Source organism: Tupaia chinensis, unplaced genomic scaffold, assembly GCF_000334495.1.
Source record: "Tupaia chinensis unplaced genomic scaffold, TupChi_1.0 Scaffold000082_1, whole genome shotgun sequence".
Taxonomy (NCBI): Eukaryota; Metazoa; Chordata; class Mammalia; order Scandentia; family Tupaiidae; genus Tupaia; species Tupaia belangeri.
The window spans coordinates 1,518,862-1,541,354 of NW_006159543.1; the positions used below are offsets into that span (position 1 = coordinate 1,518,862).

Sequence of the window (22,493 nt, forward strand, 5' to 3'; positions counted from 1 at the left end):
GTCTAAAACCAATAAATCTCCAAGTCAATGTTGAGTGCTCTTTGTGCTCATTGGAAGCACCTCTTTAACACCCAGCCAAGCAATTACAACTCTACCTTAGTATTCACTCCCAGCTTACATAGAGCCTCAGTGTTAGGCATTTGTGAGAGCCTTGATCCTTCTGAGCCGTCTCCTGAGCAGGAGCACAGACATAGACATGCTCATATCACTATACCTGCACTTTTCTTTCCAGATTCTCCAAACTATTTCAGAGCTTTTCAAAGCTGCTTATGGGCATCTCATTCTCCATATCTTCTTTTCCAGATTTTGGTGAGCCTATCATTTTCTCAACTAGATATTTACTTCCACAGAAATCTGCAGCATTAAATAATTGCCACTGATTATTTTCAACATATGTCCACAGAGAAAACTTTGTTTACAGGTTCAGTTCAGTGTCAGGCCAAATAACGAAAAACCTTGTCAGTGGACTCTTTTTGGAAATCACCAAACAAGTCATTAAAGGCAGTTTTCTGGAATGAAGCTTTGAAGGAGCTCCAACCCTTTCCTGTCTCTTCCAGTGGCTACCAGGTGGTTGGTTAGATTACATAATGATTAAGTACTGTTAGTTTTCTAGGATGCTTCAGAGCTAATGACAGGGAGATGGAAATAGGGTAAGTTAAAACACCTGGAATCTTGTTCTAAGATTAAGCTGTTTTTCTTGAATAGAGACTCCCCGAATTGCTATAAGCCTTTAGGTTAATTTCAAGAGTTTTAAAAAAGTTTACTTCTGACTATTTTCTCCTTACTTTTCTGGAGAAGAGAAATTTTAGAGATTTCTATGGCATCATTCCCTCTAATGTTCTGATCTAAATAATAAAAAATAGTAAGCAATAAAAATTAGCTTACAAATGCACACACGTAGTTTCCAATTTTAGGGATCTTCATTCAGTGTAGATCTATATTTATATGTTGTAACTTTTTTTTATGCAAGAGTGAATTCCTTTGACATTTCTTGTTGAGCACTCTGCTGGTGATGAATTTCTTTAGCTATTATGTTTGAAAACATATTTTGCTTATAATGTTGAAAGTTCTTTTCATTGGGTATAGAATCATAGTAGATAATTTTCTGTTTATCTTAACAATACTTTAAAGATGCTGTTTCAGTGTTTTTCACTTTCATAATCTCTGGTGAGAAAGCTACTCTCATATTTATCTTTGTTCCCCTGTTCATAACATGATCATTACGTGTCTTGGTGTCATTTTTATTCATATTTCTTGTGATTCACATGCATGAAACCTCTTGGACCTGAGGATTTATAGTTTTCATTAAATTTGAAAGCTTTCTTAAAATATTTTTTCAGGACCAACAGGTAGTAAGGAGGTTGGTACTGGATCCCACATGACTGGCTGCACTGTTTGAGTCCTGGACCTGGGGGCTTGAAAAATCACACTGTGTAGTTGTGTGTGCAAGCCCAAAATCCCCAGAGGAGACTGGAGGAGAAGGGACTGTGGTGTGGCAATTCCTCTGGGGGCTGATTTCTCACTCATCCTCACCTCTCTGTGGCTAGTGTATGCACCCTACAGCAAAAACAAAACAAAACAAAAAATTCTGCCCTTCCTCCTTTCTTATACATACTCCATGTATATTAAGACACTTAAAGTTGTCTCACATCTTATTGATGCTCTGTTAATTTTTTTGCTTGTCTTTTTCTCTTTGTGTTTCCTGTTCAATTGTCTCTATTACTATGACTTTGAGTTGACTGCTTTTATTCTGCAATGTCTAATTTACATAATTCCCATTGAAAATATTTATCTCAGAAAATTGTAGTTTTCACGTCTAGCAGTATGTTTTGTATCACTTATATACCTTCCCTGTCCCTACATATACATTACCTTTGTAATATATAAAATATAGTTATAATGATCATTTTTATTACCTTGTCTACTAGTCCTATCATCAGTGTCACTTTTTGTTAAGTTTACATAGATTATTCTTTTCATTATGGGTCATATTTTTTGTTCCTTTTTTTAAAAAAAATTTGGGGTTCATGTTTTTTTTCTTTTTTTTTTTCTTTTTTTTTGAGAGGTTTTCACTATAGGGCGCATGCGCTTGCCAGACAGACAGAGACAGAGAGACAGAGAGACAGAGAGACAGAAAGCGAGAAATCATCCCCCAGGGGGGATGGCCACACCGCAATCCCTTCTCCTCCATTCTCCTCTTGGGATCATGGGCACGCACGCACACGCACCCGGCATGAGTTTTAAGCCACCGGGTCCAGGACGTGAACCGCGGTCGACTACGTGGGAGTCCAGTGACGTGGCCATTACACTAACTGCTGGTCCCCATGTTTTGTTTCTTTTAAAAGTTGTTTTTTTGTGCGTGTTTTTTTTTTTTTCTAGAAAGTGCATGCACTCGCCAGAGATGGGGGAGGGGAGTGAGAAAGCATCCCCATGGGCATGGTCATGCCATAACCCTTTATCTTCTGTCTCTCTTCTTTTGGGATTTTGGGCACACATGCACTTGCCCCCAGCATGTTTCTCAGGTCACCAGATCCAGGATTTGCAGTATGCAGTCATCCTTGTGGGATCTAGCTGCCATAACCAACACGCAGTGGGCCCTATTTTTCTGTTTCTTTGCATACCTAGTAATTTTTTTAAAATTTAATGCCAGACGTTGTTTTTTTTTTTTCCTTATTGAATGTAGGTTATTTTATAATCCTGTCATCTTTATCTTTGCTCTAAAATCCGGTATAATGACTTAGAATAGCGGTCAACTATGTGGGAGTTCAGTGACATAACCATTGTGCCATCTGCTTGTCCCCAATTTTTTTATTTCCTCTTTTGGGAGTATTTTGGTTGTTCAGGTGTGAGGTGAATCTGGTCTCTCTTGGCCACAAGTGAAAGTCTTCCTAAAGCTTTTTATTTTCCATTACTTACTATGATTTCATGCCAACAGAGTATATATTCACTGCAACAATAGGTTAAAAATCATCCTAAAGGATTTTATTCACTGTGGCACAAAGGCTTTCAATGTAGGGTCATGTGGTATGTATCCTATAATATTAATATTTATATTAAGATAGCTTATTTTTTGTCTTAGTTGTGAGTTAATAATTGAAATTTCAGTAAGATATTTTTCTGAATTCTAGTAAAATGAAGTTTTACTTTATCAAAAGTGAGGAAAGTAGAAAACATGGTTTTAAAATCTTTGAATTAACAAAGATAAATATTGTGAGCAGTAGGTATAATGAAGGCATTTCTTGGTGAGGGTAGGCAGGATCACAACTGGGAGAAGAGAAAATCCTCCCTTCAAACCCTACATGACAAAGTCTCATTTGTTATAGACTGTCGTATATCATAAAATTACACTAAGAAGAAATCATTCCTATCATTTCATCCTATTCCCTTAGCAGACCTTTTATCCGAATTTAATAACTAGATAAGATTAAAATAACTTCTCTGGACAGTCTCATTGCATAGTGAGTGGTTAAGGGAGCCAGATTACACATGGCTGAATCTGGTTCAAACCCCAGCTCCAGTGACTTGAAAAACATGCCAGGTGTGTGAGTGTGTGTGTGTGTGTGTGTGTGTATGTGTGTGTGTATGCACCCCAGATCCCAACGGGATGGAGCTATGGAGGAGAAGGGATTGTGGTGTGATTGCCCTGTTGGAAGTGTGCTTCTTCCCTCTTTCTCTCTCTGACTAGTGTGTATACCCTCTGGCAAAAACAAATAACAACCAAACACTTCTCAAAAAAGAGAAGTGAGTAAACAGAAAAGAGAGAAGCAGTTGAAAAGCTGACAGGACTTTGTCTGAAATATATGAGATTCCACATAGTTCTAAACTCAATTCCAAAATATCAACTCTACACAAACAGTGGGCAATCATCTTCTAAAGTGTTAAGGAACCAAACTAGACCCTTTAAAGACTGTTTACCTAGTGTCATTATCTGACAAAAAGACATGATATTCTTATGAAAAGGGTTTATTTATTTATTTGTCAAATATCTGTATCTTATATGGGTTATATCTATTTGTACTATAATTAATGTAATGTATTTATTTGCAATTTAAAGCACTAAGCACCACCACTAATACCTTCTGTCTTCCTAAGATAAGCATAACCTTAATATAAAGAGGGAAAAAGAACAATAAGAAAGCAAGATCAGATAGCTGATTACTAAGTTGCTTCTGAGAAAGTTAAAATAAAAAAAAATTAATAGGGACCAGCAGTTGGTATAATGACTCTGTCGCTGGACTCCCTTGTAGTCGATCGTGTTTTTGAGTCCCGGACCCAGTGCCTTAAAGTCACCCCGGGCACATATGCGTGCATGCCCAAGATCCTGAGTGGACAATGAAGGAGAAGGGATTGCAGTATGGCCATCCACCCAGGAAGTGATTTCTCACTTTCTGTCTTTCTGACTCTGTCTTTCTGGTGAGTGCACATACTCTATAGCAAAAATCTCTCAAAAAATTAATAAGAGTCTAGGCATGGATATATTTTAAATTGCCTACATACATTTAATTCTCTGAAGATGATGCAGAAAATTCAAAGATGTTGAAAAGTTTCTTGGGGTTACAAGTGTGAAAATACAGAATGAACTGTAAGCTGCACATTATTCTCTACATAAGACTGCTTTTCATTTCCATATTCCCTGGCTTCTTTTGTTGAAATGCTAATTCAGATTACTGTCAGTGAAACAGAATACTCTAAAATGGATATTCTGAGATTAAAAATCAAGGAAAGGATTGCTCGTAGTTCTATGAACCCAAATGTTTAATATTAAGTAAAATCAATGGTCTCCTCATAAATTCTCACGACTTTATTCTAAGTAAGTTTCCCTGGTTTACATAGCACAGCACTAATGTTGCAGACAAATTTCAATGTAGCATGCAACAGTAGTCCCTAATTGCTTTAGCGTTTATCATGCACAAGAGACAGGAGGAAAGTTGTCTCATTTTGTACAGCTCAGTTGCATTTCTTATCTCTGAAGTACACTTAAGCAGCAAACCAGGACTTAAGGTAGCTGCCGGAAAACCAGCATCCATTAGCATGCAGATCTTGGAGGGAAAATGAATTGGTTTTTCTAAAACATAATATGATTTTATCTTATTCTGTGCATTAATTTTTCATAGTTTCTCTTTCACACATTTTAGAAATTAGGAGCCATGATTTGGTATACCTGTACAGTGCTCACATTCACCAGGTTGTGCTTTTTGTCAGTTTTTTTTTTTTCCAGAACATTTTTTAAAAGCATTTTGGTACATTTCTAAGTTGCCCTTTGGGGTCAATTAACACCTAGTAATATTTTTTTTAGTAGTCACAGGAGGTGCTTAACTAATGTATACTTAGACACCTTTTATCTGACCAGTCTTCTAAACAGGTTTTATGTTTTAAAGAAACAGTATCCCTTCACTTTTTATAGCAAACATTTGGTTACTATCTATGAGAGTAGAAGAGTGGGGAAGCTGAATTTCTGTTTACACACTCTTGGGTGATTTGTGTTTATACACTCTTGGGTGTAGATCTTTTCTGCTAGTGCTTCTACTGATTGTCAAAGCAATCACAGACCACACCTACTATTACAAGAATTCAAGTTTCATTAAGATATGAGCCTCCTAAATGGGTATACAAAGATCACATGGACTTACAAGCATGGTTGTGCCTATTTATCATTGAGGGGCTATTTGGGATGAATAACATGTATTTGTACTATGCCTTGATAGATTGGCCCTTGAAGTGAGGTTGGATAGATAAATCCTTAGATACACATCCTAAAATGATCTTTATTGTGAACAATTTCTAAGAATAAAGGCTTTCCAGTTATGGCTTCCCATTGTGATATTCTTTACATGCAACTTCTCAGGTATATCAAATAAGGTCAGACTGTAAGATTGACTCAGTTATCTACATATAGACTATCCACATAGTTTGTAGATTTTACAGATGATCTTGGACCTGCCCTCCTACCCTATGACCCAAATGGTCATACAGCTCTTCCCCTGCTTATTGACCCTTGAGAAGTTGTTGCCCCAAAGTTTTACTTGCTGTCACTGTCATTCTGTGTGACAAAGGTGATTGGATAAGGAATGAATTGGGGAGACAGTGAGTTTTCCAGTATTTTTTAAACCTGTGGTTTCTGATAAAACTCACAATATAACTGAGATTTTGATATTCAATTCACTATATCTTCTATGTTCCACCTATACAAAAATGTTTTTTGTCTGTTCATTGATATATTTTTCATGTACTTATATTTGCTTTACCAGTGGTTAAAAATAAGGAAATGAGGGAAGAGCACATGGCAAAATGATTATATCACTGGACTCCCATGTAGTTGACCATGGTTTGAGTCCTGGACCCTCCAGCTTAAAACTCATGCTGGGGACATCTGCTTGCGTTCCCAGAATCCTGAGAGGAGACTGGAGGAGAGGGGATTGTGGTGTGGCCATCCCCCACAGGGGGGCTGATTTTTTTATTTATGTCTCTCTGGTGAGTGCATGGACCCTATATTTAAAAATAAAACAATAAGTAATTTAAAAAGAACTTGTTTAAATGGCAAAAGTAAGTGGAAAGGGAAGGAGACAGAAGAAAATTGTAAATGATCACCTTAACCTCCTTGAGTAGTCACTTCAATGTATGATTCACACATTACAGTGGTCCATATGAAAACTCAGGTAGGTCATTTTACAGATTATTTTACAATAGTATCACCTCTGCATGTATTGAATTAAGAATAGACTTTATTAACTATTGAAAAGCTTCATGTATCTAGGCAAAATAACTGTAACCCAAGCCTTAACTGTTTCATTCTAGAAAATGCAGTGGATAATAACACAGAGTGGGAAGATAGATTTATAAGAGACAAGAGAATTAATGCAAAAAAAAAAGAATCTCCACACAAATAACTTCCATGAACACATTTATTGCAAGAAGCTCTATGGAAAAGCAAGTCATATACATATATATATAAACACTATACAGAGTTGCGAAGTTGTCTTCCAAAACTGCGAACGAGTTGTTTACAAAGAAAACAGTATACGAATATTTACAGAGGAAGACGAAGCCCGAGCAACTCAAAGCAGATCTGTGAAGCAGAAATAGCAAATGTAATGAGCTGTTGGAACTGTAAAGTTATAGTGTTTACTGACCAAGTGACAATGTCTGATACCAAATTAAATGTAGAGGTCACAGACAAAAACAAAAAACAAAAACACACCATTCCATCATTGCTTTTTTCTTAACAGCAGCATAAACTGGAAGCTGGAAGGTAAGTGATATGTTGGCACACATATTCTATAGATTCTTCCAGCACAATACTGAATAAATTAATTGTCTGTAAACTAAGTAGTGTGAAAAAGATTGCATATTTGTTATGCTGTACCTGTGACTAAGTGTACCTGTTACTATTTGTATGTACTGTAGTGTATGAGGTTTCCCATTCGTTTATTCAGCAAGTGTAACATCTGTGCTGTACCCTCTGTACCTTGTCTGCTGGCAGCCTCTGAATCTAATATGCAAATAAAATTATATAGTATTTCCCCCCAAATAATCTATCTTTCCACAATCCTGAAAGATAATGACTTCACTTACTTGAAAATAAAATGGTGACAGAAAGCTTGAAATAACGGCTGCCTAAAGAGCACATTGTTGTCATAATGAACAAAAGCCACACTGCACTATTTGATTAAGTTGGAAAAAAGAGGAGTCTGAAGGAACTGATGAAGTCGATACCCCCAACTCAGTGACCAGTAACTGGAGCAGGAACTGGTACTGTAGCCAACATTCTCTCCTCAGCACTATTCACAAAGGGGAAATAAAAGGAGTCCCCCCCTCCCCACATCCTTTTGGTTGGTAGGCAAGGAAAATTCGAAATCAACTCAGTTCTTCAGAAAAGTTAGTTTACCAACATGTACTATAAGCCTGCTCGAAGATAGAAGTACACGTCCAAAGACATCAAAACTGAGTGGTGAAAATCTTTAGATATTACACTACTTCAAAGTTGCACATTAAATGCGAAGCAATTTTTTTCAGAGTTATACACAAACAGGTACATCTACAATCACATATACACAGGTACACAAAGGTGTGCATACATGCAAATGTGTGCACACACTAGCACGTCCACACTTATACAGACACTCAAACACTCGCACCCATCTGTGATAGTATGAAGTTTGCCAGTGATGGCACAACAAACCAAGATTTGTGTGCTAACACATAACAAAGCTCTAAGCAAGCTTCAAGACCTTTGTGTCTATTCTCTGTGGTCACCACCTGATGGTGTCATGTTCTCAAAGGTCCAGGTTCTTAAAATATTAATTCAGTTTACATCAGAGGCAAGCAAAAATAGGAGGGAGGTGCTTGCTCTGATTTTTCTTCTTAATTTGGTACATCTTATATCAGCTCATTGTCCAGAAGGAAACAAGGCCTTATAAGAGGTTCTTTTTGGCTTAAGTTTAGTCAGAATATTGATTGATAAGTACAGACTAATTTCTTGAATATGGGAAACTGATTTCTTTATAGGAGTCCTGGGCATAAGAAGGAGTGTGTCAGGGAGAGGGTCAGAAAGAGAAGAAAGGAGATTGAAAAGGGAAGGGAGATTCAGAGAGGCAAGGGGGAGCCTTGTGAGGAAACTTTTGAAGAACCTTGGTTCTTTTAGGAGGAAAATGTTAAGTTTCAAAATGAAATAATAGGTTCGGAAATAGTCGGTTTGCAGGCAGAATATCACAGTGTTGCGTATGAACAAATGGATACTCTGCTTCTCAGTTCTGCCTTTAAGTATTGGAAATGCTCAATCAGGGTATCAGTTTAGTTGACATTTAATAGGACAGAATCTTGCAGTTTTGTTAACGACCAAAAACTGAGATAATCTGCCCTTTCGTCCTGCCTTTTAAGTATTGAAAATGGCCCATCAAGATATCAGTTCAGTTGACATATGATTCCTTGATCAAGAAATGTTTTGTGTATGTACTACTCAGAAAAAATATTCCAGATCATACCTACCTTCTCTTTAATATAACTTTGTTCTTTACTTTCCCTTGTTTAAAGATTTTACAACTTCAAAATTAAATCTTATTATTATACATCATTAAACTTGATATTGGCCACATTTACACATACTGTAAATAATCTTTTTTTTTAAAGAGGGAGAGAAAGTTATGAGATGCACATTTTTATATTTCTTTCAAAGAGATGGATAAGGGAGGGAAATCAGAAAACAATGATACAACACAATTGAATAGTCTTAACTCAAAAATCACTGTATCCATAAAGCAGCAGGATGAATGATCTGAGTGAATACGATCACTCAACTGCCAGAGTCCACTTGTAGGCTTGTCACAATTTAGGTAGCTTTCTATTCAAAAGCCTTTGCATTTTCTTTTAGGCAGATCTGGAGTAGATGAAGATTGAAATTCCATAAGCATCACTTTTCTTCTAAAATGTGTTTTTGTGGCAATGTAATCACTCTAAAAAAGAAAGATGATAAAACCAAAGTTACTTTCATAATTAGCAGAAAGGCTTTCACCCCCACCCTCTGCTAAAACAAACAAACAAAAAATCTAACTAGAAGTTCTTGAGGGAAATATTGGGGAGACTGCCTAGACATGGACGTGGTTAATCAACTGTGGTGGCTGGCTGCCTGTGACGAATACCAGTACATGGAGGACGAAGACATAGGGTGGTTACTCCTTTTCCCTGCAGGCTGTCACTCTGCTGTTTCTGGTGGACCACAGTTTTACACATGCCTGCACAGTTCTATTTCTTCTCAGCGGAGCCAGCAAGTGAGCCAGGCATTGGGAAGACAAAGAGAATTTCCTTTCTTTCCCTTCATGCTTGATTATGCCTTCACTAGGTTATGTGGCACAAGGCAAAGGATTTAAGCATGGCCTTAGCGAAGTCTCCGCATTCAGTAGCTAAACTTTTTCTAAAAGAACAAAATCATACCTGCGAAGATTTTATTGAAATCCCCATCTGTCTAATAAAAAGGCTCCAGCTTTTTGCTTATTTAAGAGGGTGAATAATAGGGAGCGTGGTAGGGGGAAGATCAGGTACATAGAAGAAGCTGATGGACTAGAGAAGGGACAGAGATAAATGGTCTGCAAGTTTATTATGGGATGCCACTGTTACTTTAAGATTTGGTCACATTAAAGTACCAAATATTCTATTTTATTTGAGACAATCTAAAAGAATCCATGGAAAGCATTCTCCAGAGTAGGCTTTGAGTACAAGTTCTTATATCAAGCCATTAAACTGGTAAGTTTATTGCAGGCTTGTACCAATTTAGGATGCTTTCTCTTCAACTATTTGAACTATTCATTCTTTCATCAGAAGTTTGAAAAATGTAACAGACTTGCAGTTGCATGAAGCAGCTAAATTCTCCATTCTTCTTCCATCTATTTGTGGTTATTAGTCATGATTCATTGTATAGGCCTGTTCCTCAACATTGAAAGTCGTTTTGTTTGTTTGTTTGTTTGTTTAAAAAAAAAACAGATGCCTTAGATTAATGATACTAAGTTTTCCTGTCAGCCGGGGGTTTAGGAAATTTTAGATTCTATGTACCTAGTTTACACAAGATGAAAGCTGTCTGACAGCCAAAGGTTTACTGAGAGTGTGCATATCAAAAACTCAAGTCATTTGCTGCAATATTAGGTTAGACTAGTATAACAGGATTTTGTCAGTTATGAGCCACATGTTTAAAAAAAAAACAGATGCCTTAGATTAATGATACTAAGTTTTCCTGTCAGCAGTGGGTTTAGGAAATTTTAGATTCTATGTACCTAGTTTACACAAGATGAAAGCTGTCTGACAGCCAAAGGTTTACTGAGAGTGTGCATATCAAAAACTCAAGTCATTTGCTGCAATATTAGGTTAGACTAGTATAACAGGATTTTGTCAGTTATGAGCCACATGTCTTTAACCAAAATGTAAGGTTAGAAAAATACCTTACCTAATTTAGTTTACTATTTTGTTTTAATATAAAAATACCTTCATATGTTCATATTAGCACACTACATTGACTTCAGAGGGGATTTGGTACTATCTTATATAATACACTGCATTTAATGTGTATTTTTCCAGAAACATCAAACTAAGCGTCATAAAACTACTCTGACATTAAACTAGGCCTAAAATTAGGGATCATTTGTTACTATTGAAATCGTTTTTTTCTTTCTCTAAATGACAGAGACTCATAAAAATTTGGTTCATATTTCCATCGTTTTCTTATAATACTTAACACCAACATTGAGTAAATGCTTGATAACTTACTAAAACCTGGCAAATAATTGTGTAATTTCTTGTTTACTTCACAAAATATATTTGTCAATTCTTGATTAAGTGCTACTAAAAAAGACTCATGCTATCTAAAATAAAATAATCCCAAAATAATTTAACTTGCTTTTGAAATGCATAATGGGAATTTGAGCCACAGATTTGTTTTTATAATCTTGTTTTACTTAGGCCAATATTAAAATGAATTTACATTCCCTGAGTACATTCCAAAGTACAGCAGAAAGAAGCAACTCAGAGGCTTGCTGGGTGGTAAACGAAAGCAAGCAATTTGGATTAAAACTCAGTTGTGAACAATCTGCAGAATGATTACTAAAGGGCTAACCATTATACTTTGGGATTTTTCTATATTCATTTTTATATAGTTTTACTACCAGAAAAGTAAATGGTGATGCTTGTAACCATGCAGTCTGGTTTTGATGTATTATTTCCACTCAATACTGACAGGTTATAAATAATTACCTTATTGTGCATAGTTATTTTTTTTATTAATCAAAAATCTTTCTAATTACAAGCTAATTCCACTTCTTTTAATATGTGATATACTCTCCAAGTAATCTTTCTCTGTAAGAAAGAAATCCTTGATAAATTCTGGTGGGTCAAAACATTTCCCTATTCTTCCTCTCCAAATCTGCCAAGTATCATTTTCTTCTAAAAAACAAATAAAGTAAAATTTTCTGTTCCAATTTGTGTAGTGATATAAACATGAACATTAATCTTTAATATACTAATAATGTACACATGACTTCCATATCCCTGGAAATTTGTAGGGTGAGCCAAGAAAGCAGTTTCTCCAGGGTTTTCCAGACCTCTTTGTATGAATCATAAACACACTTCTATTATATACTTTGAAGTCCAAAACAGCAATAGTTTCCCTGCCCAGAGAAAGGTGACACCTATAACAATATATCGTTATTCCCCCATTCTCTTTTCCCTCTTTCCAATCTTTTATCTTATTTTTTTCAACTCCAATTTTCCTAGAACTCAAACATGTTTTTTAAGATCTTTTGAAAATCTCTCACTCTGTTCATTGTTCAGCAAGGTACCCCTGCAATCTACTGGTGATCACATAAGCAGGGGCAAACAAGTAAAGCATAGAAGGCAAAGAAACAAAAGGAAGAGAAATGGAGCATATACCTCAAAGATGAATATTTAGTAATGCAATTATGTTGTTTAGCTTAACATTGTCTGGAAATTGTATGCTTTTTTTCCCAATAAGAACAGATTACCACACCTTCCTTGGCCTTGTGAATGTATAGGAAGATGACTGCTTTAAGACTGATAAAAATGAAAGACTGTTGCTCAAGGGTGAAAACCAACTAGAATTGCTACTAGCATTTATAACACCAATCATATCAGGCTATGATCTCCTTCAAAGATCAGGTGATAAAATACACTTCTACCCACAGTGGCAACTTCTGTGACAGCATAGTCCGAAGAATCAGTGAAGGAAATGGATGACACTTGTAAACCTCCATCCCCTCAAAGGTCAGCTCAATTGTTTCACATCTGCCCTTCTTCGTGGACCCTGGACCAGTTATGCATGTTCATTCGAATCTTGACTATCTGGACATAAACTGTTTGAGGATCAACTACAGGATTTTCATCCTAGGTCAGCTTCTCCTCTATTTCCCCACACACATGGGCCACTTCATTCTGCTGCCTAGTTACTGCCGACATAAAGAATGCAAGTTACTAGAACTGTAATATAGGCAGTCTCCAATTTACAAAAGAGACATATTTTGAGATCCGCTGCTTAGTTGAAACTCAGAATAAATTATCTGATAGAAACAATGTCATAAATAAGTGGAAAATAAGTTCATGGCTTTGTCTACACAAGCCTATAGTTAACCTGTACAATTCCTGAACTAACAGAACTATTTTAACTATACCTAACTATCATTTATGTGAGAAGATGTATTTAAAGTTTCTATTTGTGACTCCAGAAAAATATGTCTTTTAGAATAGCAATAGGCAAAATGTCCCCTAAAATCAAGCAGCTTGGAGAGTTGGGGACAGGGTGGCCCAGGAAGAAAAATTATGATAAGATCTGCAGCCACAATAAGGACTTCATTGGAGAGGGGGAAACCTCTGAGGGTGAGAACAGGTTGATATGCCTTCAAGACTGGAGGCACAACTTATTGAAAACCAGGAGTTAAAAATCACATTTGCTGATTAGACTTTCAAGGGTACTGTGAGTACATATGTGAGCCATTTTAAAGATGGATTTAGAAATAGAGACCTCATTTGATATTCTAAGCTTCAGGTCCACAAATAGGAAATTATTAATCATAGATAGGTATGTTATCTAAATTGTGGAAACTAGCTAAAGTGACTACAATTTATGGGGAATTGGATATTCAGTCAATCCAGAAGGTCTGCCTAGCATCAAACATATTTTGATCAATCCAACCATGAAAATAGTTTTAAATACCAGCCCAGCTGCTTATGGGCCAAAAAGTGAGAGCAAAGCAGAGACACAGCCCTCTTGGGTCGGTACAACAAGGAGCCCTACACGGTGGGCTGTTCCTCCAAGCTAAGTGCAATTGGGTTGTGAACTGAGTGAGCAACATTTGGGAAATAAGCTGTCTATGGGGCCCTGCAGGATTCCCAGAGTGGCCCTCATCTTTCAGCCAGAGAGAGTATTGGAAAGTGTATATTTTCCTGAAATTAAGGGCACAAATCTTGCAAAAGGCATATGGGGATAAGGCTCACAGAATACAAGTAATGCAACCCTAACCAACAAGAAAAGGGTATCAGGAAGCTGGGGGTGGGGTGGGGGCGGGGAAGGCAGCAATTTCTTTTTATTTCATGAAATAAATATTTAAGTACAACTTCTAAAAAGAGTAAATTCCTCAGGCAGAGATTGAAAGGTACTCTCTAAAAGAATGCACATCTAAAATAGTAGATACATCTATGCTTAAACAAAATCCTTAAAAATTCCTGTATCTTAAATGTTGAGCCTACCTTTCCAAAAGAAGACGGAAACAAAAGACCTGTAGGTGCATAACCAATACCTAATGCAGAATTGCTAGAGGATGTATTTTAAGTTCATAAGGCCAGCACATCATCTTCCCAATTTTATCAATAGCTTTTATATTAGTGATTCAATAGTTGTGATAAAAATGGAATGTGTTAATGTATTCATTTCATTATTATAAAAAAGTAGCTTTTTTAATTCCTTGTTTTCCACTCGGTACCAAGCAATGTTTTCCAGTAAATGATCCTTGACATCTAAGATCCTGGCAGCATGTCTTAGACAAAACATACTACAGGCTTTAATTAAGCATTTTACAAAAGCTATTTTCCAATACTGCCAATAAAATGTCTGGGCTATTTTTACAAAGTCTTAAAGTCTTTAAAAAAAAAGGTTCTAAAAATGAATCTAATTTTAAACAAGATTTTTATTTTCCAAGGAAAGGATTTGATTTTCAAGGCTTCTACAATCTACTTGCCTGACTGCTAAAAGCAAGTTTACTTTTTAAGCAAATGAATGAAGAGCATCTATTTCTACAATGTGTTTTCATCCACCTGTCTAGCTTTATCTTGTTTTGCCCACTGTGATAGTTTAGACAAGAATATCAGATTTTATACAGAAGAAAGAAATTAAATGAAAAGACTTCACTTTAACTGGCAAAGGGCACTGGATTATTGGAGAAACCCAAAAAACCTATGCTCAGTTAAAGAAATGACCATTAATGGTAGTTCACTGAATATACCCTCCATTCATTTTCTTTCTTTTCAATGTTTCTATGAGATTTAAACAAATACATGTGTTTGGGAGGTAAAGATTAGCCAACTCCTCCCCAGATCAGATTTAAAGCATTCAATTTCAGCACAGGTCAAATTCTTTTATTCTAAGAACCAAAACAAACAGTTCAATGTAATGAAAATTGTCCAAGCCCCAGCAAATGGTCTACATTTATAATACTCTGAATGAATAACCTACAACAAAATTTGCTATCAAACTCAAACAAATGTGACTTTCCTCCCCAATCCTTGCCTACATAAATAACCTCTTCTCAACAGAAAAATAACAGATTAAACACCTCACTAAAGTGTGGTGTGCTGGGTGGAACACTGGACTTGAAATGAGATGTATGGGTGCCACTTACCTTTTGGACACAGGAAAATTCTTAACACCGGCTTCATTTCCAGTACTTACCATCCATCAGTAAAATAACGAATGTGAATGTGCTTTGCAAGCTATAAGGCAATCTGCAACTGGAAAGCATTCCCTCAATCAACAGGTTGACAATTTAACAACAGTCCCTTTTAAATCACACACACTATTCCTTACTCCTCCCTATATTGGTCAGTCATATCCATTCCAATAAGAAATTCTTTGGGTCACTCTGAGAATCCTGAGTTTCTTCTGAAAACAGCTCCCTAACAATGACTCAGATACATTTTGGTTCATATTTGGTGATTAGGGAGAGGAAAAGAAAGCAAAAGATCTTGCTTGAGTTTTTATGCATGAGTGATATTCTACTATACTTAAAAGTCCTGGTCCCTGTTTAAAGTACATGTTCTGCTAGCAGTTGAAATTTTTACCCTGGAAGCATCAGTCTTAGAATAGGATGAATGCAAATGAGTAATGATTGCCAACAACTTTAGTTAACTTTAATTGAGTGAGGTCCTCTCTAATTGTTATAGGTCAAATACCTCATTACTCCAAACAACTGTCCAATTTGGGAGGGTAGAATGTTGCCTAAAATAAGTGACCAGTCAGTGGTGTCTGGGAAAAAAAAATCTGTATATTTTTATGGTAGTAATTTTAATAAATATATTTGATGCAATAAAAATAATTATAATTTGCTCTTAGTAACTATAATTTATAGCAATAAGATCTGGGAGTAGTATACTCAAAGGAAGCTTGGGCTTCCTTCACAGTGATAACAGTGTTTAAGATTTCAAAACTTAATTAGTATAGTTTTATTGTTTTTTAATACCAAATGATATTGTATCATTATTAATTAATTATTAGTTTGGCTGGCCAATTTTCTTACCCGTCCTAGAGCTGCCTTTTTCATCCTCTTATCTTTCAAATGAAAAATCATGAAATACTTCACCTCAAAGTCATTTAAACTCTGAATTCTACATCAGGTACAGTAGTAAAAGAAGCAAAAAAAAAAAAAATCATACCTGGGTTAAGAGTCAGGCTAAACTACATTCTCCTCCTAAATGCTAATGCCTATAACTCATGTGTTTAAATGTGAAGAGTTCATTTTCAATAAATGCTTTAAAATTATTTTAATGATTAAAAAAGTCAATACAAAAAAAATTTCACTTCTAGGTCTTTCAAAACAAATGCCCTTAAAGAACTTATTCACATGCACTATGAAAGCAGGTAAATGAGATTAACTTTGTGTTACATTAAAAAAACTGTCTCACTGATTTATAATATCATTTCACTTATACACAGAGTCCAACTATAAAGATTCCAGTTCTGAGCAACCATGTAAACTATTTTAGGTGAAACTAAAGACTAACTTAAAAGTATGATTGGAGGACATAAAACTTTAATTTAGCTTTGTGTTTCTAAATATAATAATAACAGTAGTAACACTAACAACAACAACAACTATATAATAATCCATGTACAGCACTTACTGTGTGCCAGGCACTGTTCTAAGCACTTTCTATAAGTTAAATTACTTTGGAGATACAGAACTACTATTTAAGACTGTGCCCTTCTTTCTCTGTCAAAGCATTTTTTTTTTGTTACTAACATAACTTTAGAAAATGTTAGATAGGAAGATGAACGAAGTTCAAAAATGGTTGGAAATTATTCTATAGATTTATAGTTTATAAAAACCATCAGAACTACTCAGAATGTTCTTAACACTTAACAAACAGCATTCTATCATATTAATTTACATTAAAATGTTAGCCAAAGTCATTTCTTGAGATTTTTTTTTCCACAATCATGCCCACCATCCCCTCTTGCCATTCCTTCTAAATATCTCAGCAAATCAAGTGCAGGAATCACTCTCAGGATCAGTCATTGTGCAAGAAGCTAAATCATCAGTTTAAACTGTTGATATGCCAATGTTAATTCAATGACACAATAAAAATCTCTTAAATTTGTAAAGTGTTTTAACTTCCCAAAGTACTTTCAGATTCATTCTCTCATTTCAACCTAAGCCCCTGCCTCCCTGTGAGATATAGCCTCTTTGCTGTAGTCACTCAATAAAGTTAGGCATTTCCGCAATAAACAATACATTTAGAGAACGTTAATTCTGCAAAGTAGCTGTAAGGTCATAAATCAGCAATTTATGCTGACATAATGATCAGTGGATCTACATAATCCTTGGAAAGTCCAAGTTTATTTGAGGAATGATAAGATTTTAATAAGTTTAATATTTGCTTAAACAAAGATTATTGCATAGACAAACTGTGAAAACTCATTCTTTTCAAAGTACCACAGGGACACATGCAGGTATGTATCCCCTATATCAAAATTTAAAAAACAATGCATTTAGCAGGTAGGCTCACACAATAGTTTGAGACCAATTTTCCAGTGTACTTTCAGAATAAAATTAATTTATTCCTGAAAAGCTGGTTATGAATTAAATTATAGGAAGTGGAACTATATTTTAAATGCATGGTTAAGACAGTTGTGATTGATTGTAGTGTGTGTGTGTGTGTGTGTGTGTGTGTGTGTGTCTGTGTGGGCTGGGGAGGAGGTTCACAATTTAAAGACGATCTGAATTGAATCCTTTGGCAAGCCAAAGCATCCTTTTGTCGTTATAATGATCACTCTTTAATGTGTCCGTGCTGCTGCAAATGTGAGTTTTTGTATGGCAAGTTTTCTATAGCAGGGGGAGAAAGGAGAGGTGGGGGGGCTACACCTGCATTAAATAGGCAGCTTGTTAGGTGACTGTTGTGATCAGTCCCCTACTTGTTCTGCCTGATCAAGCACAGTGGGCAGAGATCCAATCACAAAAGCATTCCACAAAGCAAGCAAAGCAAAAATCTTCACTAAACTGACTACTGGAATGAAAACTGCTGGGGTCCATCCCTTCCCTTCACTGGGAAAAAAGCATATTCTACTAAAGAGGGAAGGCAGTTGAGACTATGGAGACATCACTTTCTGTGATCATTTCTTGAGAATGTCTCAAGACACAAGGATGCCAACATTGCACAGTGTTATGCACAGGAGATTTACTCCAAGTCTTGTTTCCAAGTCAGACACCTCCTACTCTTCCTTACTTCTTCCTTTGGAAAAGTAGCGCTTTCAAAAACTCCCTCTGTTCCAAGGTAGGCAAAGCTGCCCCTGAGGTTAGAGCTTCCTCCTGCATTGTATTCTTGCTTTTCTTGATTTTCCAGAAGACAAACCAATTAGATATTTTAAATGTTTTTTAAACTTTTGAAACAATATTCATATTCGTTTTCAAGTTGTTCACCACACCCTCTTTTGGGAGGATGGGGGGAGGGGAGAAAATGAGGAACAGCACACATGACTTGTCTGTCAGTACTAGTGACAAAGAAAAGGAACACTCAAAGTTTCTGGAAATTTATCCTGTGTAAAAACGAAAGAAAAATCAACACAAAAACACATGCCAGAGGCAAATGCTCTCTTCTTTTAGTCACCTGGTGTTTTGGATTATTTGTATTTGGTCAGTGCCCCCTCCCACCCCGACATTAAATGATAACAGCTGAGATTTAGCCTTCTTGGTAAATCACAGAAATTAATATAACAGTTACAACTTAAAAAAAGTAAGTTTAGAGGAGAAAGTTATCCTCCCCAAACTATAACAGCTGATTGTTACTGCTTAATATTAAGACTCTTATTAAATTCCTGCACTTTAATATGGGCATTTGTAGAAAAGTAGCTTTTAGCTGTTGATTTGAAAACGAGCTCATGTAACTCAATTTATGATGTCTTGCTTTGCGTTATCATTTACTATGGGAAAGGATGTTTGTAAATATCTTTGTGCTATGTGTCCTTGACCACATAGCAACTATTACTCAGAAGCTGAACCAATTATTTAAATAATTAGTTCTGTCCAGAAAATAAATGTATGATTAGACAAAAGTCTAAGTTTTGCAAAGATCAAAAAGATAAAAAAAATTGTACGAATAGTTAAAACTGAATTCTACCTTCCATGTTAAATAGCACCAATTAACGAAATATTACCTCACTTATCCCAAACGTGGTAGAGGGTAGTGCATCCATTCATTAAGCAATGGCAATTAATTTGAGGAAAATTGATTTTTAAATTACCAACCTCTTTTGGGAAAGTGGAACTTTTTGTTGTCAGATCTGGCAAAGTCCATTCTCACGTAAGTGTCGTCATCGTTGTCAGAATCTTCTCTCTCTGAGGGTCTTGGGACTCGGCGACGGCGAGGTGGGGCTGGGGGAGCTGCAGCCCTGGCTGCCTCGTTCTCACATCCCGCAAGATTTGCAGGTAGGTGTTGGGCTTCAGGGTTAGAGCCAGGGGCAATGTCTTGGGCCCCCCTTACTGCTAAGGCATCAGCAGCATTACCAACAGGTTGAAAAGAGCGGGCAGAGGCGGAGTCAAACCCAGCCACTGCCTCGAAGCCCGCGGCTGCTGCGCCGATGCCCGGGGCCGCGGCAAGAGCTGAGGCCGCAGCTAAAGCCCGGCCCAGGGCTAAGGTTGGCGCAGCTGCCCAGACTGCGAGCGAGGCTGAGGAGGAAGAGAGATCTCTTTCGAGGCTGTCAGTTGGAAAAGCCGAGACAGCTGCTCTGGTGGCTGCAAAGAAACTTTGCGAACGACTTTGTGGGCGTCTTCTCTCTTGCTCTTCTTCCTGCAGCAGCCTGGCTACAGGTGGTGGTTCAGAGCATCGGCTAGGGGAGAGAGAAATGTCCATACAGCACTCAGAAAATGGGTCGACCACATAGATTCGACCTGTTTCAGCATCATAGCGAATGGCACTGTCAGCAAAAGGCACGGCTGGTGTCATTGCTGGGTTGAAAATAACATCAATGTAGTCGCCCTCTTCCTCATTAGCATTTCTACCTGTAGCACTGGGAGGAAGTGGCCACCTAGCACCGTCCAGAGATAGGGGGTTGGCACCTGGTATAGCTCTTAAAAGATGTGAGAGGTGGTTTCCTGGATTTGGGAATGGCACTCCGAACTCAACATTCATGTAATGAGAAAAGGCTGACTGTCTAAGGTCAGCAATTATGCCCCAGGAATCTGGCAGTCCTTGAGTAGGGGGAGCTGGCCGATTGCTATCTCTCTTAGTAAAGTCAATGTTGATGTAGTCACTAGAGCTGTCAGCTTCTCTCTGCTCACGTGTGGGCTTTTGTGGTTTTGGCTTGACTTTATTTCCTTTTGTAATAAAAGAAAGCCGGTTGGGTCTCTTAGCCTTATTCTTTGGGGGCCCATCATCTGAAGGCTTTGAACGTGACCCCCCTTCTCCAGGTTTTGTGAATGGGCCCTCAGTTGAAGACTTCGAAGCTGCATCTTTGGGGCCCCAGTTAGATGGAGCTTTTTTGTCTAGGCCCCTCCCCAGAAACTTCCCAGGTAACATTGGTACATACTCACTGTGGTCACTCTGTCCCAAGGGTGAGCTCCGAAAAGGATTTGGCAGGGAGAAGTATGAGCTCCAACTTTTAGAAGAAGAGCCGCCCTGAGGATTTCTGGGGTTTTTTGGAATTGCACCGGCTCCAGGAGGCATAAACATGTACTCACTGTCACTGTCATTGTCCTTGGAGTCATCCTCTTTATTAGGATCAGGTGCTTTCGGAGGACTTGGGGCAGGTGGTGGACTCACTCTGGGAAACATCATCATGTACCCCCTTGAATCTTCAAAAGGTGATCGAGAGTGGCGCTTTTTTGAAGCAGAGACATTTTGAGGAGCCATTGGCATATAATCACTGGAGCTTGCGAGAGGGGCAGCCACCCCTGGTCTCATTGGCACATATGGGTCATCCTCATCTTCATCAAAAGCTCTGGCTCTCTGGGGACCACACGATGCACCTTCTAGGGTCTCTGCCTCTCTCACTTCTCTGACTTCTTTGCGTTCTTTTGTGGCCCCTCTGTCAGTACAAAAATAGAGTCGGAACCTCCCCCCAGTCTTCCCTTTTCCACCAGTTGTTCCAACAGATGGGGGTAGAGGTGGAGGTGGTGGAGGGGGTGGCATTTGCTGCTGCTTGCTTTGAGTTAATTTGCCAAAGTAGGATCTTTTCTTCACAGATTTTCCACGTTCACCATCACCATCAGAGCCTTTTTCACTTCCTGAGCTCTTGCCCCCTCCAGAATGCTTGCCACTACGTGAGCCCCGGCCATTTCCAGGTCCCTGGCCACCACCTGAACCGTACCCACCTCCTGCTCCCTGGCCAGCACCTGAGCCATGGCCACCAGCAGTGCCCTGGCCATCTCCTGAGCACTGGTTTCCTCCTGAGCCCTGACCTCCTGAGCCCTGACCTCCTGAGCCCTGGCCACTTGAGCCTTGGCCACCGCTTGAACCCTGGCCACCTCCAGATCCCTGTCTTCCACCTGAGTACTGGTTTCCTCCTGAGCTCTGGTTACTGGAGCCTTGGCCACTTGAGCCCTGGCCACCACCTGAGCCCCGGCCATTTCCTGCGCCCCAATTGTTCATGGGCATGTAGTCGCCCTCACTTCCTTCCTGACTGTCTTTGCCCTGAGGATTGTCTTCCTCCTCAGACTTGCCAGAGTCGGAAACAGACGCTTCAGAAGACAGGCAAGCTCTGTCGCTGGGGATTTCTGCAGGGTGCGGGGCACGTACAGGGCTGGGTCCTAAGCGGCGAAAAAAGCTGGCTGGCACTGAAATCGATCTCCTGGACCTGCGCGCTCTAGGCAGGTGCATTCTTCCTCGCCTAGAGGGGGGCACAGGCTCGCTGGGTGTTATGAAGCGCCTGTGGGAGAGTATCTCATCTTCCCCATCACCGATGGCTCTGAGGTGACAAAACTGCTCGTAGCGGGACCTTCTGAGCCAGCCGCCGGGCTCAAGCGGCAGTAAGCCCAGGTGCCTCCTAGCGGACAGCAGGGTTAACAGGTGGGCGCCGATGCTGATGCTGTAGCTGCGGCAGCGGGCTCTGTATTCGTCTGCACACAATGCTCTCATCTTCTCCAAAAACAGCTCGTGCATGTTTTGGGCCACCACACAGTCATCGACCTGCATCCAGAGCTCCCCCGGTCCAATAACTGTGGATCTGCCGACTTCCAAGAAGAAATACTGCTCCGAGTGCCCGCAGCGACGGATACTCAGGAGCTGGACGCACACGC

The 22,493-nt window shown here is 38.4% G+C and overlaps 1 protein-coding gene across 1 annotated transcript in view; it reads right to left on the reverse strand.

The window, feature by feature from the left end:
* Positions 1–9,414: 9,414 nt before the first annotated feature.
* The window catches only part of IRS4 (insulin receptor substrate 4), a 22,865-nt gene continuing 9,786 nt past the window's right edge, over positions 9,415–22,493 (reverse strand). The window contains exons 5-6 of the mRNA XM_006142835.1: positions 19,506–22,481; positions 9,415–9,449 (exon numbers count right to left, since the gene is read on the reverse strand). Of these exons, the coding sequence (XP_006142897.1) occupies positions 9,445–9,449; positions 19,506–22,481 (2,981 nt within the window). The 3' untranslated portion in view covers positions 9,415–9,444. The remainder of the gene's footprint in view (positions 9,450–19,505; positions 22,482–22,493) is intronic.